We start from the raw sequence: 21,836 nt of genomic DNA, 5'->3' as shown, positions 1-21,836 counted from the left end.
AGGCTCAGTAGTTGTGGCTCACGGGCCCAGTTGCTCCGCGGCACGTGGGATCTTCCCAGACCAGGGCTCGAACCCGTGTCCCCTGCATTAGCAGGCAGATTCTCAACCACTGCGCCACCAGGGAAGCCCTCCAGTGGGAATCTTATTCTAAACGGGAACAGCACCCCGGTCAGTACAAAGGCTTATAGGTGAAGCTCAGCTGATACATCAGTTAATTTCCTCTCCCTGGGAAGCCGCGTGTCTGAACTCTTCTCTCTTCAGATCACACTGGCCACCATTGGCTACGGAGACAAGACGCCCAAAACGTGGGAGGGCCGTCTGATTGCAGCCACCTTTTCCTTAATTGGCGTCTCCTTTTTTGCCCTTCCAGCGGTGAGTATCTCGGGTGTTCTCCCTAGCGTGACGGGCAGGATCCCTCACCGCGTGGCCCCAGCTCTGCTTTCCAGCCTCATCTTCCATCGTCTCGTATCTTGAATTCCAGCTCTATCAACTCAATAACCATCCCCATAGCATGGTTTCCCGTCTCTCTGCCATAGGCTGTGCTGATCCCTTCGCCAGGAGTGATCCCCCCAAACACCTACTCCCCTTTCAAGACCCAGTTTCTTTTTTTTTTTTAATTTTTTTTAATTGAAGTATAGTTGGTTTGCAATGCTGTGCCCATCTCTGCTGTACAGCAAAGTGACTCATAATTATACACAGAGAGACATTCTTTTTTTTAATATTCTTTTCCTTATGGTTTATCACAGGATATTGAATATAGTTCCCTGTGCTGTACAGTAGGACCTTGTTATTTATCCTCAAGACCCAGTTTCAATGCTGCCTTCTTTAGGCTGAGTTAGTCCTTCCCTCCTCTGGGCATAGCTCTGTAAAGGCATTTCAGACCCCGTGCTGGGATTGCACATTTCCAAATCTGCCTGCCCAGAAGACTGTGAGCTCCTGGGGAGCTGAGATTATGTCTTTCACCCACGTATTCCTTGCACATAGCGGGTCCTTTGTATATGTGAGTTCCCTTCCCTTGCCCTGTCATCTACTGGTTTATATAAAAAATGCATTTCTCTCAAGAATAAGTTTTGACCCCTGATAGAGTGACTTCCCCAAAGCCCAGTGCCCATCAGTGTAATAACAGCAATAATAATAGATAGCACTTGTTGAACATACTGTGTACTAGATTCATGCCAAATGCTTTACCTACACCATCTCACTTAATCTTCGTGACATTAGGAGTTTGGCACTACTTTTATCTCCATTTTCCAGATGAGAAGACCGAGGCTTAATTGGGTTAGTGAAGTTTCCACAGTCACAGGGCTTTTGGGCTGTGGAGCCAGGGACCCAGGTCTGCTCATTCCAAGCCTGGCTCTTAATCACAAATCTTGAAGAGAACCTTCTTGTGTAACAAACCCTCTTCCCTGCCCTTCACCTCCCATCCTTTGGTTGCTAATGTTTTTTGTCCACTGCAGCCCTACCTGGTCTATTTTTTTTCTAAGCTGTTTGACCTTGGGCATATGGCCTTTCTGATTCTCAGTTTCCTTATCTATAACAGGTGAGGGGCAGTGAGGGTGCGACTTGGTCTCTGAATTCTCTCTTGACTTGAAAAGGGTGTGTTCCTACCTGTGTAATTCACATGAGAGTCCGACCTGGGTATCAAAACAGATCACAATTCAGAGAGATTCCAGCCAGAGTAAAAGCCTCAAGTGACAATTCAAGCAACTAAAATATTTTTTAAATTCCCTTACTAGTAACTGGGAATCTATTCTGCATCCTACTCCTTACTAAGCAGTTCCTATTACATTATCTCACTTTTTTTCCTAACAGAATTATGAGGTAGGTACCTTTATCCTACTTCCGTGTGGAAGAAAGTGAGATGCAGCAGAGAGGAGGCTGGCCCAGGGTCTCACCGCTGGGAAGTGGCAGAGTCAGGAAGCCCTGGCTTCAAGGCTCCACTTAACCCAGCTCCTACTCCCTGGAGGAGAAAGAAGGGATCTTTCCCCCTCCCCTTGGCTCAGTGTCGTCCTGCTCCTGGGAGTCGGGGGGGGGGGGTGGGGGTGGGGGGGGTGGGGGGTGCTCTGGGAGAGTCTGGGTGGGGCTGACTTCAGGGCCTGACCTCTCCCTTCAGGGCATCCTGGGGTCCGGGCTGGCGCTCAAGGTGCAGGAACAGCACCGTCAGAAGCACTTTGAGAAAAGGAGGAAGCCCGCTGCTGAGCTCATCCAGGTCTGTCTGCCTGGGGATGAACTGGAATGGGACTCAGATCCCGGGTAGCTGCCTCTGCTTGTGTGTCTGTATGTCTGTCTGTCTCTGTGTGTGTGTCTGTCTCTGTGTGTGTGTCTATAGGCAGCCAGGCAGCAGTGGGTGTTGGTCTCCTGCCAGCTCTCCATCCTTATCTCTCCCCCAACCGTGGGCTGGGGGTTGGGGACTAGAGTGAGAGATGGTGGGAGAGGCAGAGGGATCCCTCTTTCACTTCAGAGAAAGTTCCTGCTTTGTGGTTTTATGGGCCACTGGGAGCGCAGAGAATAGGAAAAGAGAGAGCGTTCTGGCTCTAGCTGCCTGGGACTGAGTGTCTGCGTGACCACCCACTCGTGAACTCATGTCCAGTTGGAGCGGGTGTCTCTGTGGGTCAGATACAGGATGGTACATGATGTTACCCTCCATACTGTAGTTTCTAGGCCAGTGCTGATCTCTAAGAGCCTGCTCTATCTTCGCAAACCCCAAACCATCATGGTATACAGAAGACCTAGTATATTAGAATCAAAAACTCATCTCCCGGGCTGTCTCTTGTACTGGGAAATGCACAGAAGTGGAACAGAAGACTGTTTGTCTTCCTACCTGTTGGAGAAATCTCAAGGAATCTTGCAAAGAGAGTAATCCCTGCTCCTTTCAGGGATCTTCTACCCAGCACCCGCGTCCCCCGTCCACTGTAGTTCACCTCTCCACACCCCACACCATCAATTATAGCTCCGAGATGATGGGGTCAAGGAAGGTTTTCTTCCCATAGGAGCTACAGAAAGCCAAGAATCCGGCTTCCCTGGATATGACCTCACTGCACGTTTTACTCTTAGGTGTCAAGGGCTTTCTGTTTTAGTGTTGTGGGATTCCATGTGAAAGTCTCGGGTGACACCAGGTCATTCCTGCCCCTCTTTTCTCCTCCGCAGGCCGCCTGGAGGTACTATGCTACCAGCCCCAACAGGATTGATCTCGTGGCGACATGGAGGTTCTATGAATCAGTCGTCTCTTTTCCGTTCTTCAGGCAAGTGGCCACTCATCTGAATGCTCAGAGCGTGACTGACCATCCCTCCCGTGGGTCTGTATTTGTGCCTGTGGCCTTCACGGTTTCCCGGAGGGCGTCCTTCAGGGCAGTGGTTCCCAATCTGGGCTGCAAGTTAGAGTCATTAGAGCTTAAAATATCCCAATGCCCAGACCATACCCGGGCTGATTCAGTCAGAATCCCCAGGGTTGCAGCCCAGGCATCAGTATTTTTTAAAGCTCCCCAGATGACCCCAGGGTGTCACCCAGCGTTTCCAGCTAGACAGTGTGGAGTGGCTGAAAGGGGAGGTCGGGCCAATGTTGGAGCAGGATTAGTGGCTGAGGAAGTGAGCAGCCAGTGCAGTGGGCCACCCTGGCGGTCCTGGAGGCCCCAGCACCTGCGCATAGCCTGCACCCCGAGACCACTCTGGACAGGGGTAAAGGGCACGGGGAGGAAGCAGCTGGGGACCCAGAGATGTTGTTTTGTGTTCTCAGAGGTGGGAGATTAAACGAAAGCCTTCAGGAAAATAAAATTAAAACCTCTTCCTATGGCCAGCACCTAAGTTATTTTTTTTATTGGTTTTTTTTAATTTTCTTTTGGCCACGCCACACAGCTTGTGGGGTCTTAGTTCCCCGACCAGGGATCGAACCTGTGCCCCCTGCAGTGGAAGCGCAGAGTCCAAATCACTGGACTGCCAGGGAAGTCCCTGGCCAGCACCTATGAAAAGGGAGAGGGTAATGAATACTTATTGGATGTCCAATAGGTTCCTGGGATCCAAGTTCACATTTCATTTAATTCTCACAGGCATCCTACGAAATAAGTCAGAGGTTCTCAAATGTTAAGGTGCGTTAAAATCAGTGGGGGACTGTAAACACCAGATCCTGCATCCACCTTTAGCAGTTTCAATGGCGTTAGAGTAGCTAAAGCACCTCACACAGGCGCCCCTGTTGATTCTGACACAGTGGCCCATGGTGCATCCTTGGAGACAGGCTGGGTGGTCGGTACCACCAGGCTCCTCTCACGGATGAGCCAACTGCGGGTCAGGAACTTTGGTCATTTTGGCCAGTGTCAGCCACATCTAGAGGCCTCCAAAGCCCATGTTCTTTTCACTACGTGGGCTTCTAAAAATAGACCGCACCCTGCCAGATTTTTTTTTTTTTTTAATTTTTGAGTTTTATTTTATTTATTTTTTTATACAGCAGGTCCTTATTAGTCATCAATTTTATACACATCAGTGTACACATGTCAATCCCAATCGCCCAATTCATCACACCACCACCACCCCGCCTCTTTCCCCCCTTGGTGTCCATACGTTTGTTCTCTACGTCTGTGTCTCAATTTCTGCCCTGCAAACCGGTTCATCTGTACCATTTTCTAGGTTCCACATATATGCATTAATATACGCTATTTGTTTTTCTCTTTCTGACTTACTTCACGCTGTATAACAAGTCTCTAGATCCATCCACGTCTCTACAAATGACCCAATTTCGTTCCTTTTTATGGCTGAGTAATATTCCATTGTATATATGTACCACTTCTTCTTTATCCATTCGTCTGTCGATGGGCATTTAGGTTGCTTCCATGACCTGGCTATTGTAAATAGTACTGCAATGAGCATTGGGGTGCATGTGTCTTTTTGAATTATGGTTTTCTCTGGGTATATGCCCAATAGTGGGATTGCTGGATCATATGGTAATTCTATTTTTAGTTTTTTAAGGAACCTCCATACTGTTCTCCATAGTGGCTGTATCACTTTAGATTCCCATCAGCAGTGCAAGAGGGTTCCCTTTTCTCCACACCCTCTCCAGCATTTGTTGTTTGTAGATTTTCTGATGATGCCCATTCTAACTGGTGTGAGGTGATACCTCATTGTAGTTTTGATTTGCATTTCTCTAATAATTAGTGATGTTGAGCAGCTTTTCATGTGCTTCTTGGCCATCTATATGTCTTCTCTGGAGAAATGTCTATTTAGGTCTTCTGCCCATTTTGGATTAGGTTCTTTGTTTCTTTAATATTGCGCTGCATGAGCTGTTTATATATTTTGGAGATTAATCCTTTGTCCGTTGATTCGTTTGCAAATATTTTCTCCCATTCTGAGAGCTGTCTTTTCATCTTGTTTCTGGTTTCCTTTGCTGTGCAAAAGCTTTGAAGTTTCATTAGGTCCCATTTGTTTATTTTTGTTTTTATTTCCATTACTCAAGGAGGTGGATCAAAAAAGATCTTGCTGTGATTTATGTCAAAGAGTGTTCTTCCTATGTTTTCCTCTAACAGTTTGATAGTGTCCAGTCTTACATTTAGGTCTCTAATCCATTTTGAGTTTATTTTTGTGTATGGTGTTAGGGAGTGTTCTAATTTCATTCTTTTACATGTAGCTGTCCAGTTTTCCCAGCACCACTTATTGAAGAGACTGTCTTTTCTCCATTGTATATCCTTGCCTCCTTTGTCATAGATTAGTTGACCATAGGTGCGTGGGTTTATCTCTGGGCTTTCTATCTTGTTCCATTGATCTTTGTTTCTGTTTTTGTGCCAGTACCATATTGTCTTGATTACTGTAGCTTTGTAGTATAGTCTGAAATCAGGGAGTCTGATTCCTCCAGCTCCGTTTTTTTCCCTCAAGACTGCTTTGGCTATTCAGGGTCTTTTGTGTCTCCGTATAAATTTTAAGATGATTTGTTCTAGTTCCGTAAAAAATGCCATTGGTAATTTGATAGGGATTACACTGAATCTGTAGATTGCTTTGGGTAGTATAGTCATTTTCACAATATTCATTCTTCCAATCCAAGAACATGGTATAGCTCTCCATCTGTTGGTATCATCTTTAATTTCTTTCATCAGTGTCTTATAGTTTTCTGCATACAGGTCTTTTGTCTCCCTAGGTAGGTTTATTCCTAGGTATTTTATTCTTTTTGTTGCAATGGTAAATGGGAGTGTTTCCTTAATTTCTCTTTCAGATTTTTCATCATTAGTGTATAGCAATGCAAGAGATTTCTGTGCCTTAATTTTGTATCCTGCAACTTTACCAGATTCCTTGATTAGCTCTAGTAGTTTTCTGGTGGCATCTTTAGGATTCTCTATGTATAGTATCATGTCACCTGCAAACAGTGACAGTTTTACTTCTTCTTTTCCAGTTTGTATTCCTTTTATTTCTTTTCCTTCTCTGATTGCCGTGGCTAGGACTTCCAAAACTATGTGGAATAATAGTGGTGAGAGTGGATATCCTTGTCTTGTTCCTGATATTAGAGGAAATGCTTTCAGTTTTTCACCATTGAGAATGATGTTTGCTGTGGGTTTGTCATATATGGCCTTTATTATGTTGGGGTAGGTTCCCTCTATGCCCACTTTCTGAGAGTTTTTGTCATAAATGTGTGTTGAATTTTGTCAAAAGCTTTTTCTGCATCTATTGAGATGATCATATGGTTTTTATTCTTCAATTTGTTAATATGGTGTATCACATTGATTGATTTGCGTATATTGAAGAATCCTTGCATCCCTGGGATAAATCCCACTTGATCGTGGTGTATGATCCTTTTAATGTGTTGTTGGATTCTGTTTGCTAGTATTTTGTTGAGGATTTTTGCATCTCTGTTCATCAGTGATATTGGCCTGTAATTTTCTTTTTTTGTAGTATCTTTGTGTGGTTTTGGTATCAGGGTGGTGGTAGCCTCATAGAATGAGTTTGGGAGTGTTCCTTCCTCTGCAATTTTTTGGAAGAGTTTGAGATGGATGGGTGTTAGCTCTTCTCTAAATGTTCGATAGAATTCACCTGTGAAGCCATCTGGTCCTGGACTTTAGTATGTTGGAAGATTTTTAATCACAGTTTCAATTTCATTACTTGTGATTTGTCTGTTCATATTTTCTATTTCTTCCTGGTTCAGTCTTGGAAGGTTATACCTTTCTAAGAATTTGTCCATTTCTTCCAGGTTGTCCATTTTATTGGCATAGAGTTGCTTGTAGTAGTCTCTTAGTATGCTTTGTATTTCTGCGGTGTCTGTTGTAACTTCTCCTTTTTCATTTCTAATTTTATTGATTTGAGTCCTCTCCCTCTTTTTCTTGATGAGTCTGGCTAATGGTTTATCAGTTTTGTTTATCTTCTCAAAGAACCAGCTTTTAGTTTTATTGATCTTTGCTATAGTTTTCTTTGTTTCTATTTCATTTATTTCTGCTCTGATCTTTATGATTTCTTTCCTTCTTCTAACTTTGGGTTCTGTTTGTTCTTCTTTCTCTAGTTCCTTTAAGTATAAGGTTAGATTGTTTATTTGAGATTTTTCTTGTTTCTTGAGGTAGGCTTGTATAGCTATAAACTTCTGTCTTAGAACTGCTTTTGCTGCATCCCGTAGGTTTTGGATCATCGTGTTTTCATTGTCATTTGTCTTTAGGTCTTTTTTGATTTCCTCTTTGATTTCTTCAGTGATCACTTGGTTATTTAGTAACGTGTTGTGTAGCCTCCATGTGTTTGTGTTTTTTACGTTTTTTTCCCTGTAATTGATTTCTAATCTCATAGCACTGTGGTCAGAAAAGGTGCTTGATATGATTTCAATTTTCTTAAATTTACTGTGGCTTGATTTGTGACCCAAGGTGTGATCTATCCTGGAGAATGTTCCGTGCGCACTTGAGAAGAAAGTGTAATCTGCTGTTTTTGGATGGAATGTCCTATAAATATCAATTAAATCTATCTGGTCTGTTGTGTCATTTAAAGTTTCTGTTTCCTTATTTATTTTCATTTTGGATGATCTGTCCATTGGTGTAAGTGAGGTGTTAAAGTCCCCCACTATTATTGTGCTACTGTCGATTTCCTCTTTTATAGCTGTTAGCAGTTGCCTTATGTATTGAGGTGCTCCTGTGTTGGGTGCATATATATTTATAATTGTTATATCTTCTTCTTGGATTGATCCCTTGATCATTACGTAGTGTCCTTCCTTGTCTCTTGTAACATTCTTTATTTTAAAGTCTATTTTATCTCATATGAGTATTGCTACTCCAGCTTTCTTTTGATTTCCATTTGCATGGAATATCTTTTTCCATCCCCTCACTTTCAGTCTGTATGTGTCCCTAGGTCTGAAGTGGGTCTCTTGTAGACAGCATATAGATGGGTCTTGTTTTTGTATCCATTCAGCAAGCCAGTGTCTTTTGGTTGGAGCATTTAATCCATTCACGTTTAAGGTAATTATCAATATGTATGTTCGTATGACCATTTTCTTAATTGTTTTGGGTTTGTTTTTGTAGGTCCTTTTGGTCTCTTGTGTTTCCCACTTAGAGAAGTTCCTTTAGCATTTGTTGAAGAGCTGGTTTGGTGGTGCTGAATTCTCTTAGCTTTTGCTTGTCTGTAAAGCTTTTGATTTTTCCATCGAATCCGAATGAGATCCTTGCCGGGTAGAGTAATCTTGGTTGTAGGTTCTTCCCTTTCATCACTTTAAGTATATCATGCCACTCCCTTCTGGCTTGTAGAGTTTCTGCTGAGAAATCAGCTGTTAACCTTATGGGAGTTCCCTTGTATGTTATTTGTCGTTTTTCCCTTGCTGCTTTCAATAATTTTTCTTTGTCTTTAATTTTTGCCAGTTTGATTGCTATGTGTCTCGGCGTGTTTCTCCTTGGGTTTATCCTGTATGGGACTCGCTGCACTTCCTGGACTTGGGTGGCTATTTCCTTTCCCATGTTAGGGAAGTTTTCAACTATAATCTCTTCAATTATTTTCTTGGGTCCTTTCTCTCTCTCTCCTCCTTCTGGGACCCCTATAATGCGAATGCTGTTGCATTTAATGTTGTCCCAGAGGTCTCTTATGCTGTCTTCATTTCTTTTCATTCTTTTTTCTTTATTCTGTTCCGCAGCAGTGAATTCCACCATTCTGTCTTCCAGGTCACTTATCCGTTCTTCTGCCTCAGTTATTCTGCTATTGATTCCTTCCAGTGTAGTTTTCATTTCAGTTATTGTATTGTTCATCTCTGTTTGTTTGTTCTGTAATTCTTCTAGGTCTTTGTTAATCATTTCTTGCATCTTCTCGATCTTTGCCTCCATTCTTATTCCGAGGTCCTGGATCATCTTCACTATCATTATTCTGAATTCTTTTTCTGGAAGGTTGCCTATCTCCACTTCATTTAGTTGTTTTTCTGGGGTTTTATCTTGTTCCTTCATCTGGTACATAGCCCTCTGCCTTTTCATCTTGTCTATCTTTCTGTGAATGTGGTTTTCGTTCTACAGGCTGCAGGACTGTAGTTCTTCTTGCTTCTGCTGTCTGCCCTCTGGTGGATGAGGCTATCTAAGAGGCTTGTGCATGTTTACTGATGGGAGGGACTGGTGGTGGGTAGAGCTGACTGTTGCTCTGGTGGGCAGAGCTCAGTAAAACTTTAATCCGCTTGACAGCTGATGGGTGGGGCTGGGTTCCCTCCCTGTTAGTTGTTTGGCCTGAGGCAACCCAACAATGGAGCCTACCTGGGCTGTTTGGTGGGGTTAATGGCGGACTCTGGGAGGGCTCACGCCAAGGAGTACTTCCCAGAACTTCTGCTGCCAGTGTCCTTGTCCTCACGGTGAGCCACAACTCCCCCCCCCCCGCCCCCCCACCTCTGCAGGAGACCCTCCAACACTAGCAGGTAGTTCTGGTTCAGTCTCCCCTGGGGTCACTGCTCCTTCCCCTGGGTCCCGATGCACACACTACTTTGTGTGTGCCCTCCAAGAGTGGAGTCTCTGTTTCCCCCAGTCCTGTCGAAGTCCTGCAGTCAAATCCCACTTGCCTTCAAAGTCTGATTCTCTAGGAATTCCTCCTCCCGTTGCCGGACCCCCAGGTTGGGAAGCCTGACTTGGGGCTCAGAACCTTCACTCCAGTGGGTGGACTTCTGTGGTATAAGTGTTCTCCAGTCTGTGAGTCACTCACCCAGCAGTTATGGGATTTGATTTTACTGGGATTGCGCCCCTCCTACCATCTCATTGTGGCTTCTCCTTTGTCTTTGGATGTGGGGTATCATTTTTGGTGAGTTCCAGTGTCTTCCTGTCAATGATTGTCCAGCAGCTAGTTGTGATTCTGGTGTTCTCACAAGAGGGAGTGAGAGCACGTCCTTCTACTCCGCCATCTTGGTTCCTAATCTCAATAATCTAAGCTTTCACCTTAGGAAACTGGAGGTGCCCATGACTTGCCACTAGTTGTGCTCAGGCAGGAAACGCGCTCACCGACACCATCAGCAAAGTGCCCAAAATCCTTGCCAGATTTTAGACACTGTGGTCCAGAGCTCAGATTTTTAAGTGTGTGGATAGAAGGCTGGGTGGATAGGACCCTTGAGTTGGAAGAAGAAGTAGAGGGACACTCAGAACTCATACCTGGAGTGGGGACCCTACTCTGAAGCGTGTTTCTGCCATGTGTCTGGGTTCATGAACCATAGTATGACCCAGTGCTGGACGGGTGGCTCCCCCCAACCCCATCCCACCTTCCCACACTCTCATTGTGGAACCTGCGACCAGACTCTGAACTCGGCCTCAATTTTCCCTCCACTTCCATCACCGGACTGTCATAAAGATTTAAGAAAATTCATGACATCATGACTGACTCATTTCCCTGCATAAGACTTTCCACTGGATAACCATGATGAAGAGAACAAGATCCAAAACCTGACCACAACCCACAGGGCCCCAGAACCTCAGGGTCCTGCTTACCTCTCCCATCTCAGCATCTATGGTGCTGTTACTCCCAAGAGGGTCTAGTGGCATGTGGCACTTTCTAGTCCAGGCATTCGGTCTACCAATATTTTTGAGCCCCTTGTACATGCTAAGGATTGGACCAGACCATGCAGGTCACGAGTGACTTGTGAAGGACTCTGACCTTGATCTTGAAAGCGAAGAGAAGCTATTGGCGACAGAGAATGACATGATCAGATGTGTGTTTCAGGAAAGTGACAGGAGGGAGGATGGATTGGACAGGCTCAGGATTCTACACAAGGACATCAGCTAACAAAGGAATGCAGGATTCAGGGGAAGAGGAAATGAGAGCTTAAACCAAGGTAACAGCAGTAGGAAGGGAGGATAGAGGGAGGACCTGAAAGGGAATAAGCAAAGGGAAAGAAACTCAGGGAGTGATGACTTGTGGGAGAGTTAACGAGATGAGAAGAAGCAAGGCTTCCGTAATGGAATGATAAATTTTGGTTTACTAACTTTGTCTTCTTACTTGTAATTAGATTTACTCAGAAGATGATCTCTGTGATTCCTTTTGATTCTAACATTCGATTGTTGCTATAATCATTTTGGGTTTGGGGTAGTATCAGCCTTCCTTGGGATAACAAGGGTCTTAGAATGGGCAGGTGGCTTCTCCTGAAGAGAACAGAGTGACCTTGAACTCAAAAACAAGAACTTGTGCAACCACATTGAATTCTGAATCAAGAAGATTTCTGTTTGCTTTGCATCCCAAGGTCTTGGCAAGAGGACCATTCTTTTGGGTTGATTTATTATAAATAAGGCATTGTCCTAGCTGTCGGAGACTCCAAGGAATACATTGTGCTGCAGACAGCAGCCGTGATACGGGAATGGCTTTTAAGAGAGAACATTTCTTTCTTTTTTTCAAGGACAAAAGTATAAAGCCACTAGAGAATTCACTTGGCAACCATTCTGAAACAAGGCCATCCCTTGGGAAAAGAATGTCGCCCCCATATTCCAACCCTCCATATGTCTAATGGCAAAAAAAAAAAAAGTAGCTGATAATACACTGGTGTGTCCGCACCTGCTTCCTAAAAGTTTTTTATTTGATTTACTTTTTTGAAAAAACACTTTATTGAGATATATTTCATATACTACAAAAGGATTTCACATACCATAAAAGGTACCCTTTTAAAGTAACAATTTGGTAGGTTTTTAGTATATTCACAAAGTTGGGCATTGATCGCCACTATCTAATTCCAGAATATTTTCATTACCCCCAAAAGAAACCCTGTGCCCTTTAGCAGTTACTCTTGGTTCCCTCTTTTCCCCCAGCCCTTGCAACCACTAATATTTTCTCTCTCTATTCTGCCTATTCTGGACATTTCATATAAAAATAAAATCTTATAATATGATTTCTTTCACCTGTCATAATATTTTCAAGTTGCATCTATATTGTCTTGTGTATCAGAACTTTATTCCTTTTATGGCTGAATAATATTCCATCATATATACCCCATTGTATTTACCCATTCATCAGTTGATGCATATTTGTGTTATTTCCACTTTTTGGCCCATGAACATTTAGGTACATGTTGTGTGGATATGTGTTTTCAATGCTCTTGGGTATATACCTAGGAGTGGAATAGGTAACTCTATGTTTAACATTTTGAGAAACTGCCAGACTGTTTTCCATGGTGGCTGAACCATTTTATAGTCCTCCGAAAGATTTTGAAGGATGAAGTTGTGTAGCCCATTTCTAAGAGTGGTGTCATATCAGTTTCCAGCAAGTGTAGTTCTTTGTTAATTTGCAAGTATATGTGTGTATGTATACACACATGTGTACATATGTGTATGTATATACATGCATATTTTGGGCTAGCAGTGATGAGTGATGGTATTATTGCCTTTTTTGTTTTTCTTTTATGATTACTTAAAATTATAAAATCATTACTTTTGAATTGCAAAGAACCTCGGAGAGTTTCAAGTCCCACCCCAATTTTATATGAGAAGAAACTGAGGCCCCCAGCAGCTCTGGAACTTGCTCAAGGCCGCACATCATGTTGGGCATAGCTGGGATCAAACCCAGGTCTTCTGATTTGCTGGCCAATGGAAACTGTGTAGACCTGGTAGAAGTAGGTGGTAGGAGGCTGAGAAAGTACAGGAAGATGCTGGGGGGATGGTAGATTGTACATCCTCATGCACAAGCAGAGAAGAGAGCAGACATTAAAAACCAGGTGTTACTTACCACCAACAAAAAAACATGCACACAGATTTGTTCCCTAAAAGTGATAGTAGAATTGTCTATAGCTGCACTGCCCTATATGGTAACCACTAGTTACATGTGGCTGTTGAGCATCTATTACTAGTGCAACTGAGGAATTGAATTGTTAATTTTCTTTAATTTTAATTTAAATAGCCATATGTGATTGATTAGTGGCTACCATTGGACAGTGCAGCTTTGGAATCATTAGATAATAGAACTAAAATGGAGCTGAGACTTAGGCCCAAGAAACAGAAGTTACTTGACCAAGAAGACCCAGTTAATTTATTGTAGAACCAGAACTTGTTCTTTTTATGACCAGGGTCAAGGTTATTTGAGTGCTTAGAAATGGAGAAGGGGAACTATATGCAGTAACCCTTTGCTATGGCCAAATAACAATGGATCTGTTTTCATACAGGCTATCTCATTTAATCTTTAGAATGTCCTGGGAGATAAGTAGAATGGGTAACTCCATTTTTCATAACCCCAAGCTTATAGGTGAAGAATCAGAACATCAGTGAGATTAATCAGCTTGTCTAATGTCACCCAGCTAGTAAGCAATGGAGCAAAGATTGGAACCCAGGTCTTATGCCAAAGCCCATTATATCTCTGAAAAGAAAGAGTTTTTTGGGAGAAAATTGGATAAAAGTAAGATGAGGCAAGTTTTGTTGAGATAATAATAGCCCTTCTGAAGATTGTTGTTGTGAAGGTCAAACTGAATAAAATGTGCGAAAGTACCTGACCCATCCTAGGTGTTTAGTCTCTGCTGGTTGAATCTGTGCTGGAAGGAAGCAGTGGGTTTATGGCACAGAGGAGAGAAGAGGGCAAGGAAGACACTAAACTCCCAAAGCACAGTCCTGGGAAGCCACTGTTAGTGACAGCAGGGCTAGAACATCCCCTCTGGAATGTGGTTACAAATCCTTTCTTCATTTATCCATACATTCGGCAAGTATTTAACTGAGCATCTCTTACATGCTAGACACTGGGCGTGGCATTGGGGATAGAACAGTGAACAGGAGAGGGTCAACCGTGCTAGTCCTGTCACATGGTTGATGGAGACAGGGACAGAGAATTGCCCACTGGGTGTTATCTCTTGGAGTGTGTTGGGGCTTTGACTAGAGCAGTTGCAGTGGAGCAGTGGGCAGAAAGCGAGCTTACACAGGCCAAAGGGTGACAAGGAAATGAGCACGTGGGGACAGTGAGTGCAGATGACACAGCTGCAAGGGATGTAGGGCTCAGGTTTTATCCTTGATGAGAACGGGATAATGGTATAATGGTAGAGAGGTGTATAGGCGGATGCAGTGGTGGTGGAGGGGAGGGCTAGAGGAGAGAGCAGGATGGAGGGCATGGGCTTCAAGGCACAAGTGAAGCCGTCAGCAGGAGCATGGACCCTTCATCCATCAACACTGAAGGGAAGCCAGTGGGCGAGACCAGGTATAAGATTGTCAATATGGTGGTAGGACCATGTGGCAGATCTCTGCTGAGGTCAAGGTCACTGGCTGGGGGGGGGGAAGTGGGGAGGTGGGGGAGTTCTGATGCTGGAGGGGGAGGCATGGAATCATTGTCCTGTAGCATGAGAAAGGAATGCAAGTGGTGCCTCTGATTCTTTTTTTAAATTGAAATATAACTGATTTACAATATTGTGTTAGTTTCAGGTGTACAGCATAGTGACTCAGTTATATATTTTTTCAGATGATTTTCCGTTGTAGGTTACTACAAGATCCTCCCTGTGCTATACAATAAATCCTTGTTGCTTATCTATTTTATGTATAGTAGGGTGTATCTGATAGTCCCATGCTCCTAATTTATCCCTGCCTTTAGCACCGCCCCCCACATTGCCCTCTGCTCCCATCCTGCCCTCGGCCCACTCCCTCACCTTTTCCTTCTCCTCTTACGGCCATCCCTACTTTTCCTGGAGCCAGAGACCCAGAGGATTCTAAAAAGTCAGAGCTTCTTCTGTCCACATGCTTCAGGAGGGGAAATAGGCCCAGAGGATGTGTCCAGCTCAAAGCCACACGAGACCCACAGGCTGAGCTGACGCATGAACTAGAAATCCTTAACTCTCCAGCTGGTCCTTTTGCTCTTCTACCAAGACACCTCATATTCTCTCCTCATTTCTCCCACCCCTGGATCCCAACGATAGTCCAGGTATTCATTCAGTATTTCCTGTGCACTTACGAAGTGCCAGGGTATGGGGTGCTCAGGTTTTAATTAATTAATTTATTTTTATTTTTGGCTGCATTGGGTCTTCGTTTCTGTGCCAGGGCTTTCTCCAGTCCCGGCGAGCCGGGGCCACTCTTCATCGCGGTGCGCGGGCCTCTCACTGTCGCGGCCTCTCCCTGTCGCGGCCTCTCCCGTTGCGGAGCACAGGCTCCAGACGCGCAGGCTCAGTAGTTGTGGCTCACGGGCCCAGTTGCTCCGCAGCATGTGGGATCCTCCCAGACCAGGGCTCGAACCCGTGTCCCCTGCATTGGCAGGCAGGTTCTCAACCACTGCACCACCAGGGAAGCCCCTGCTCAGGTTTTAGAGCTGAGAAAAGCAGAGGCTCTGCCCCCACACGACCACGTAATTCTAAGACAATGTGATCCAGTCCAATTCCACATAAGAAGATATTAGCTCAGCCTCAACCCTGGGAATTTAGATAGAAACACCAGGAGGAGCCCCTCCAGCTGGAACTTAAAGGAAGAGTAAGACCGTTCTAGGCGGAGCCTGAGCGAAGTCTCGGTCATGAATGTGTGTAGACTGCGTGTGGCCTCATGGTTAGAAGTGTGGGCTCCGGAGCCAGGTCACCTAGGTTTGAATCCTGATGCGGCTGCTTCCTGGCTGCGAGACCTTGAGCAATGGACTGAATCCCTCTGTGTCTCAGTTTTCTCATCAGGAAAATGGGGGTGATAATAATACTTACCTCATAGGGTTGCAGGTGATGATTAAATAAGTGAATCCATAAAAAGCACTTAAGGGCTTCCCTGGTGGCGCAGTGGTTGAGAATCCGCCTGCCAATGCAGGAGACACGGGTTCGAGCCCTGGTCTGGGAAGATCCCACATGCCGCGGAGCAACTAGGCCGGTGAGCCACAAGTACTGAGCCTGCGCGTCTGGAGCCTGTGCTCCGCAACAAGAGAGGCCGCGATAGTGAGAGGCCCGCGCACCGCGATGAAGAGTGGCCCCCACTTGCCGCAACTGGAGAAAGCCCTCGCACAGAAAACGAAGACCCAACACAGCCAAAAGTAAATAAATAAAAATAAATAATTTAAAAAAAAAAAAAAAGAATGGGAGAGTTCTTAAAAAAAAAAAAAAAGCACTTAAAAGAGTATCCGCCTACTAATTACCGCACAATAAATATTAGTGATGATGATGTCGACTGTAATGATGATGGTGGTGACAGAGTGATGGGGTGTGTGGCTGCTATTTTATGAAATTCCTGGTTTCCTGATCTGTCCCCACCGCTGAACAGATCACCTGAACCCAGCACAAGGTGTGGGGCAGAGTAGGTGCTCAGCAACCATTTTGGGGACGCATAAATGAATGCATGGCTGAGAAGAACCTTGGAGTTCAGAGCCAGACCTGTTAGATCACAGGAGGGGTCTGGGGTCTGGCTGGGGAAACCCATGTCATTCACTGGCTCTCCTCCACTTGCACCATCTTGTCCCAGAGCTCCACCCTGCTCCTTCATCTTCATCAAAGGGAAGCTTGGGGACAGATTTTGGGGAGACGGGGAGCTGTTGCCTGTAATTTATGCTGTGTTTATTTTTTTCTCCCCCGTCTCCTCACAGGAAAGAACAGCTGGATGCAGCAGCCAGGTATGTTTGTGATTATGAAGCCTCTTCTTCCCACCACTGTGTCGGGACAGAGGGTCCAGTTGTGTACACTGTAGGGCCCCTGGGCAGTCATGCTGGTCGTGAGATAGAGTTTTGGGGTTCACTGCTGTTGCTGGTCGCCATTTTCCTCTGCCAATTTCATGTTAATTTACTCAAGGACAACTTAATTGTGATCATAGCAACAGCCACATTTTGAGTGTTTCTCCTCTGGGCCTGGAGTCCTGCATGTGTTATCTCATGTGGTCCTCACATCCACAGTGAAAGATCGACTCTCGTGTCTTCATTTATGGATTGAGGAGACTGGGGCTCAGAGACGTTGAGTTACTCCGCCTGGGTCACACAGCTACTGAGGAGCAAGACCAAAATTCAAACTCAGGTCTGAATATTAAGACCATGTTATTTCCATTATATCTTGCTTCGTTCGCTTCTTGGGCTCACAGATGGTTCTTCGAAAAGTGAATCAAGACTATAATTCATGATCCCCAGTAAACCATGCTCACTACAGGCTGCTGTAGAAACAGGTTGAGCTTCTGCATAAGTCCTCTCTCTTCCTTTTCGTTCCCTCTCGAGAAGATGTCACAGTATCAGGGAAACTATGGGCCCTGCTCGAGATTCTAAAGGAAGACCATCTCTTGCAAACAGTTTAACTGTTTGTATACAAGTCATCCCTCTATATCCACAGGGGATTGTTTCCAGGACCCTCAAGGATACCAAAATCCGCAGATGCTCAAGTCCCTTTTATAAAATGCCATAGTATTTGCATATAACCTATGTGCATCCTTCTGTGTACTTTCAATCATCTCTAGATTAGTTATAATACCTAATACTTTGCAAGTGCTATATCAATAGTTGTAAATACAACATAAATGCTCTGTAAATAGTTGCCCGTATGTGGCAAATCCAACATTTGTGTTTTGAAACTTTCTGAAAAATTTTTTTCGAATATTTTTGATCCTCACTTGGCTGAACCTGTGAATGCAGAACCTGCAGATATGGAAAGCCACCTGTATTTATAAATAGAAATAGTTATAAATGTAAATATACATTATGTATATAATATAGATTTAAAGTATTATTGTTGACAAACTACTTGTAAAGCCTCTCAGTCAATCTCCTGGACACCAACTTAGCTGTTGTCCTTCTGGAGCTGACAGATTGGGCAGAGGAGGTGGTGGGACCCTGGCCCATGTGTATGGGAACCACTTAATCCTGCCTGGAAGGAACAGACAGCACCAGTTAACTCACAGACAAAGACAGTTTGGACTTTCTCCCTCCTTTATGCAGACTTTCAAATGGAAGGAGCATTTCTTGCTTGGAACCAGTCCGGACTCTAGGGGGCATTTGGGGAGATTGTAAAGGAGGGCTGACCACTGACAATGACAGTGTCAGGAGACATTTGCTAGAAGACCTGCAGCAGCTCATGCCTCACAGAGGCAGAGCGGGAAGACGCCTCAGAGATCCTCCTCTGGATGCTTTTACAGAAATGAGTCCCCCCCAAGAAGGCAGTCTCACCCCAACTTACAGAAATCATGAGCTCGAGGGGTTACGCGATCTCAGGACTCCCCATGGAGTTCTCTTTCCCCCTCATCTCATGACCAATGGGATTTTAAATCATGCAGGTGTTGACATTGCAAGTGAATTACTGCATTGACCTTTATATCATTTTCTATGCAGACACGAACAGAATTTAGCCAAGTTGGAATATATGTGCAAAATACCGCTGTGCACTGGACTGGGCACTTTGGTTTCATTTGGGCTTAGATGCATTTTGCAGCTTTGCTGGCCATGCTTCTCCAGTTATTGAAAATGGGCTCTCTGAAATCTGCTCATCAACTTACTCGTGCCTCTGTCAAGAACTCTCCACTCTGCCAGGGGTACACACAGAGGGAACGTACATTCCATGATTTCTTGGGGTTAGAGTTGCTGGGTGTTTTCTGGCTCATCCTCTTCAGGAAGAGAGCTAGGTCAGTTACATAAGCCACTCAGCCTCCCTCATCCAGGCTCAGGGTGCAGCACTTCTGATTTGAACAACAAATAGGTTTGGCTGATGGATTGGCAGGGGAGATGGCAGGTGTGATTGTAGCCGTGAAGCTTGGAGGTGGTGCCGGAGATCTGGAGGAAGGATGGGTGAATTGTCGACAGAGGAATCAATTCTTTTACCGAAGAAGGCAGGGAGCAAGGAGACCAGAGAATGGTCAGCCATGTAAGTGTGCATTAGATGAATACTTACTGGTATACCATTAGCTTCTTCAACAGGCTGTCTGCTAACTGGTGTTTCTATCTTACTTTATTGTTATTTTTAAATAGCCAGAATCAGATTTGGAGTTCATCTTTTTGACACCTTCTAACACAGGAGGCCCACACATCTGTTTGTCAGCCCAAGGAAAGAGTTATGTTCTCTTTAACTTAACAGCTCCTGGTTCTCTGTTGGGATAAGAAAGGGAACATTTTAGTCAGCTTGTTGGAAAGAGCTCATACCTGTGGTTGCTTATAAAGCTAGCGCGTGTTCCCACCACCACCCCCAAAGGGTCAAGAGAGCTGAGCTTCTTTGGTCCCAAGGATGGGACTGTCTTGACTGATTTGCTTTTATGCAAGCTTGTTTGAGGAACAGAAGCCCCCTGACTTCCTACAATGGCTGGGAGGTTGGCTTTGATCACTGTTTGCTTCCTTCTCGGGATCTATAACTCTGAGAAGGAAGAGAGCCAACTTCCATTGTGGGCTTGGTAGGGGCTGAGCACTTTCCATAGATCGTCTTAATTAATTCTTGTAAAGATGGAGACAGTTGACAACCCACCGCCTCACCCCTTCTCACCTAGTTTAGATGCCCCACTCGTAGTGCCCTTACGTAGGACTCAGCACTTCCCCTAAGGAAGCGTTTACTTTATTCTTTTTTCTTTTTTAAAATTTATTTATTTTTGGCTGCGTTGGGTCTTCGTTGCTACGTGCGGGCTTTTCTCTAGTTGTGGCGCGCGGGGGCTACTCTTCATTGCGGTGCGTGGGCTTCTCATTGCGGTGGCTTCTCTTGTTGCAGAGCACGGGCTTTAGGCGCGTGGGCTTCAGTAGTTGTGGCGCGCGGGCTTCAGTGGTTGTGGCTCGCGGGCTCTAGAGTGCAGGCTCAGTAGTTGTGGCGCACGGGCTTAGTTGCTCCGTGGCATGTGGGATCTTCCCGGACCAGGAGTCGAACCCGTGTACCCTGCATTGCCAGGTGGGTTCTTAACCACTGCACCACCAGGGACGTCCCGCATTTACTTTATATACAGTCAAAACTTTTAAAATTCCCTCTCCCTCTCTCCCCATGAGTTTGATAGGGCTAACGCTGTGCCTGAAATGTAGGAGGTACTCCATAAATTTGCTGAATGTATAAATGATTTAATGAAAGAGATATTGTACAATCATTTTCCTTAGGAGGAAATTGAGCTCAAGCGTTTATGTAACTTACGCCTAAGCCAAGGACAGAAATAGCCAAGATGAGGATTTCAGATATAGGTCTGTCCGACTGTATCAGACTATGCAGGCTGAGTCCCACCACAACACAGGTGGTCATCATGCCCTCTTTCTCCTCCAGGAGGAAAGAGTGAGGTCCGTTAATCTAGCAGACTCTTGATCCTGGCGCTTGTTCTCTCTCGGCCAGGAACTCTTATCTCTTTGTTCCGCTTGCTCCTTCACTTCATTTGAGACTCTGCCAAATGTCACCTCCTGAGATAAACCCTCCTTGCCTCTCCACCACACCCCAGTCTCTACCCCTTGACCATGCTTCAGTTTCCTTGTTAGCACTGATGGTTACCTAATAGATGATGCATTTGTTTCTTGTCTGCCTTCTCCACTAGATCAAATGCCTCCAAGGGGCTAGACTCTGTCTGTTTTGCTCACTGCTTTTCTCCAGCACCTGAAACAGTGCCTAGAACAGAACCTGGCATGTGGTTGGCTTTAAGTAGATATTAATTTACTGAAAAAGTGGGTGGATGGATAAATGGATGGATGGACGGATGGATGGATGGATGGACAAACCCTTTATTCCCCAAGTGTCAGAAACCCAACTTAAAGTACCTTGGACTCAGAAGGAAATACAATGGCTTTCATAGTCACCCATCAGCGAGGATGGGAACCCCTGGGCGGGAAACAAGGAACAGGACCCTTCCAGAATCTCTCTCTTCAACTCTTGTCTGTGCTTCTCTTTTTGGTTCCACTGTCTCAGCTGACTTTCTCCATACTGATAAGACTGTGGATGTTAGCAGCCCCAGGATCACATATTTTTTCCTCTTTCTTCTGTCCACCTGTTCTTCACCCAAGTCTAGTTTGAAAGATCCCAGGGAAGCATTTAGATTGGCCCAATTTGGGTCACATGGTCACACCTTGGTCTCTGTGGCTCAGAGAGTAAGAGATTAGTAACAGTGACCAAACTCTAGGTCATGTTTCCACCAGTTAGGGTGGGTGGGTGTAGGTTCAAGATACTGTGTTTGGCAGCCCCCATTAGAGTCACTTGGTTGAAGATGGGAGATCTGTTCTCCAATAGAATAGGGTTTTTTTTCCCAAAGAATAGGGGGTGACACATAGAGCAGACAGACATGATAGATGCCCATGACAGGCATAAATTCTACTCATAACTTTTCAAATTCCTAAAAATAATATTGCATTAAAGAACATCAACACTAAAACATACTGAGCCTCGTTTATTTTATAGAATATACCAGAGAAGACTTCAGTATTTTGGGTTAGGGATGTCATTTTGAACATCAATTATAACTATTCAGTAGACGTGCAGCAGTGCTGATAATTAGGTTTTTGATAGAAACCAGCATTATTTTTTTTAACGTCTTTATTGGAGTATAATTGCTTTGCAATGGTGTGTTTGTTAGTTTCTGCTTTATAACAAAGTGAATCAGCTATACATACAAGCAGCTTATGCA

The 21,836-nt window shown here is 44.6% G+C and overlaps 1 protein-coding gene across 1 annotated transcript in view; it reads left to right on the top strand.

The window, feature by feature from the left end:
* Positions 1–21,836, top strand: part of KCNQ3 (potassium voltage-gated channel subfamily Q member 3) — a 298,454-nt gene that overhangs the window by 252,207 nt on the left and 24,411 nt on the right. The window contains exons 6-9 of the mRNA XM_068525522.1: positions 262–372; positions 2,114–2,209; positions 3,148–3,242; positions 16,885–16,911. Of these exons, the coding sequence (XP_068381623.1) occupies positions 262–372; positions 2,114–2,209; positions 3,148–3,242; positions 16,885–16,911 (329 nt within the window). The remainder of the gene's footprint in view (positions 1–261; positions 373–2,113; positions 2,210–3,147; positions 3,243–16,884; positions 16,912–21,836) is intronic.

This window comes from Eschrichtius robustus, chromosome 17 (assembly GCF_028021215.1).
Source record: "Eschrichtius robustus isolate mEscRob2 chromosome 17, mEscRob2.pri, whole genome shotgun sequence".
NCBI classification, from domain to species: domain Eukaryota; kingdom Metazoa; phylum Chordata; class Mammalia; order Artiodactyla; family Eschrichtiidae; genus Eschrichtius; species Eschrichtius robustus.
This window is presented reverse-complemented; position numbering and strand designations above follow the sequence as displayed.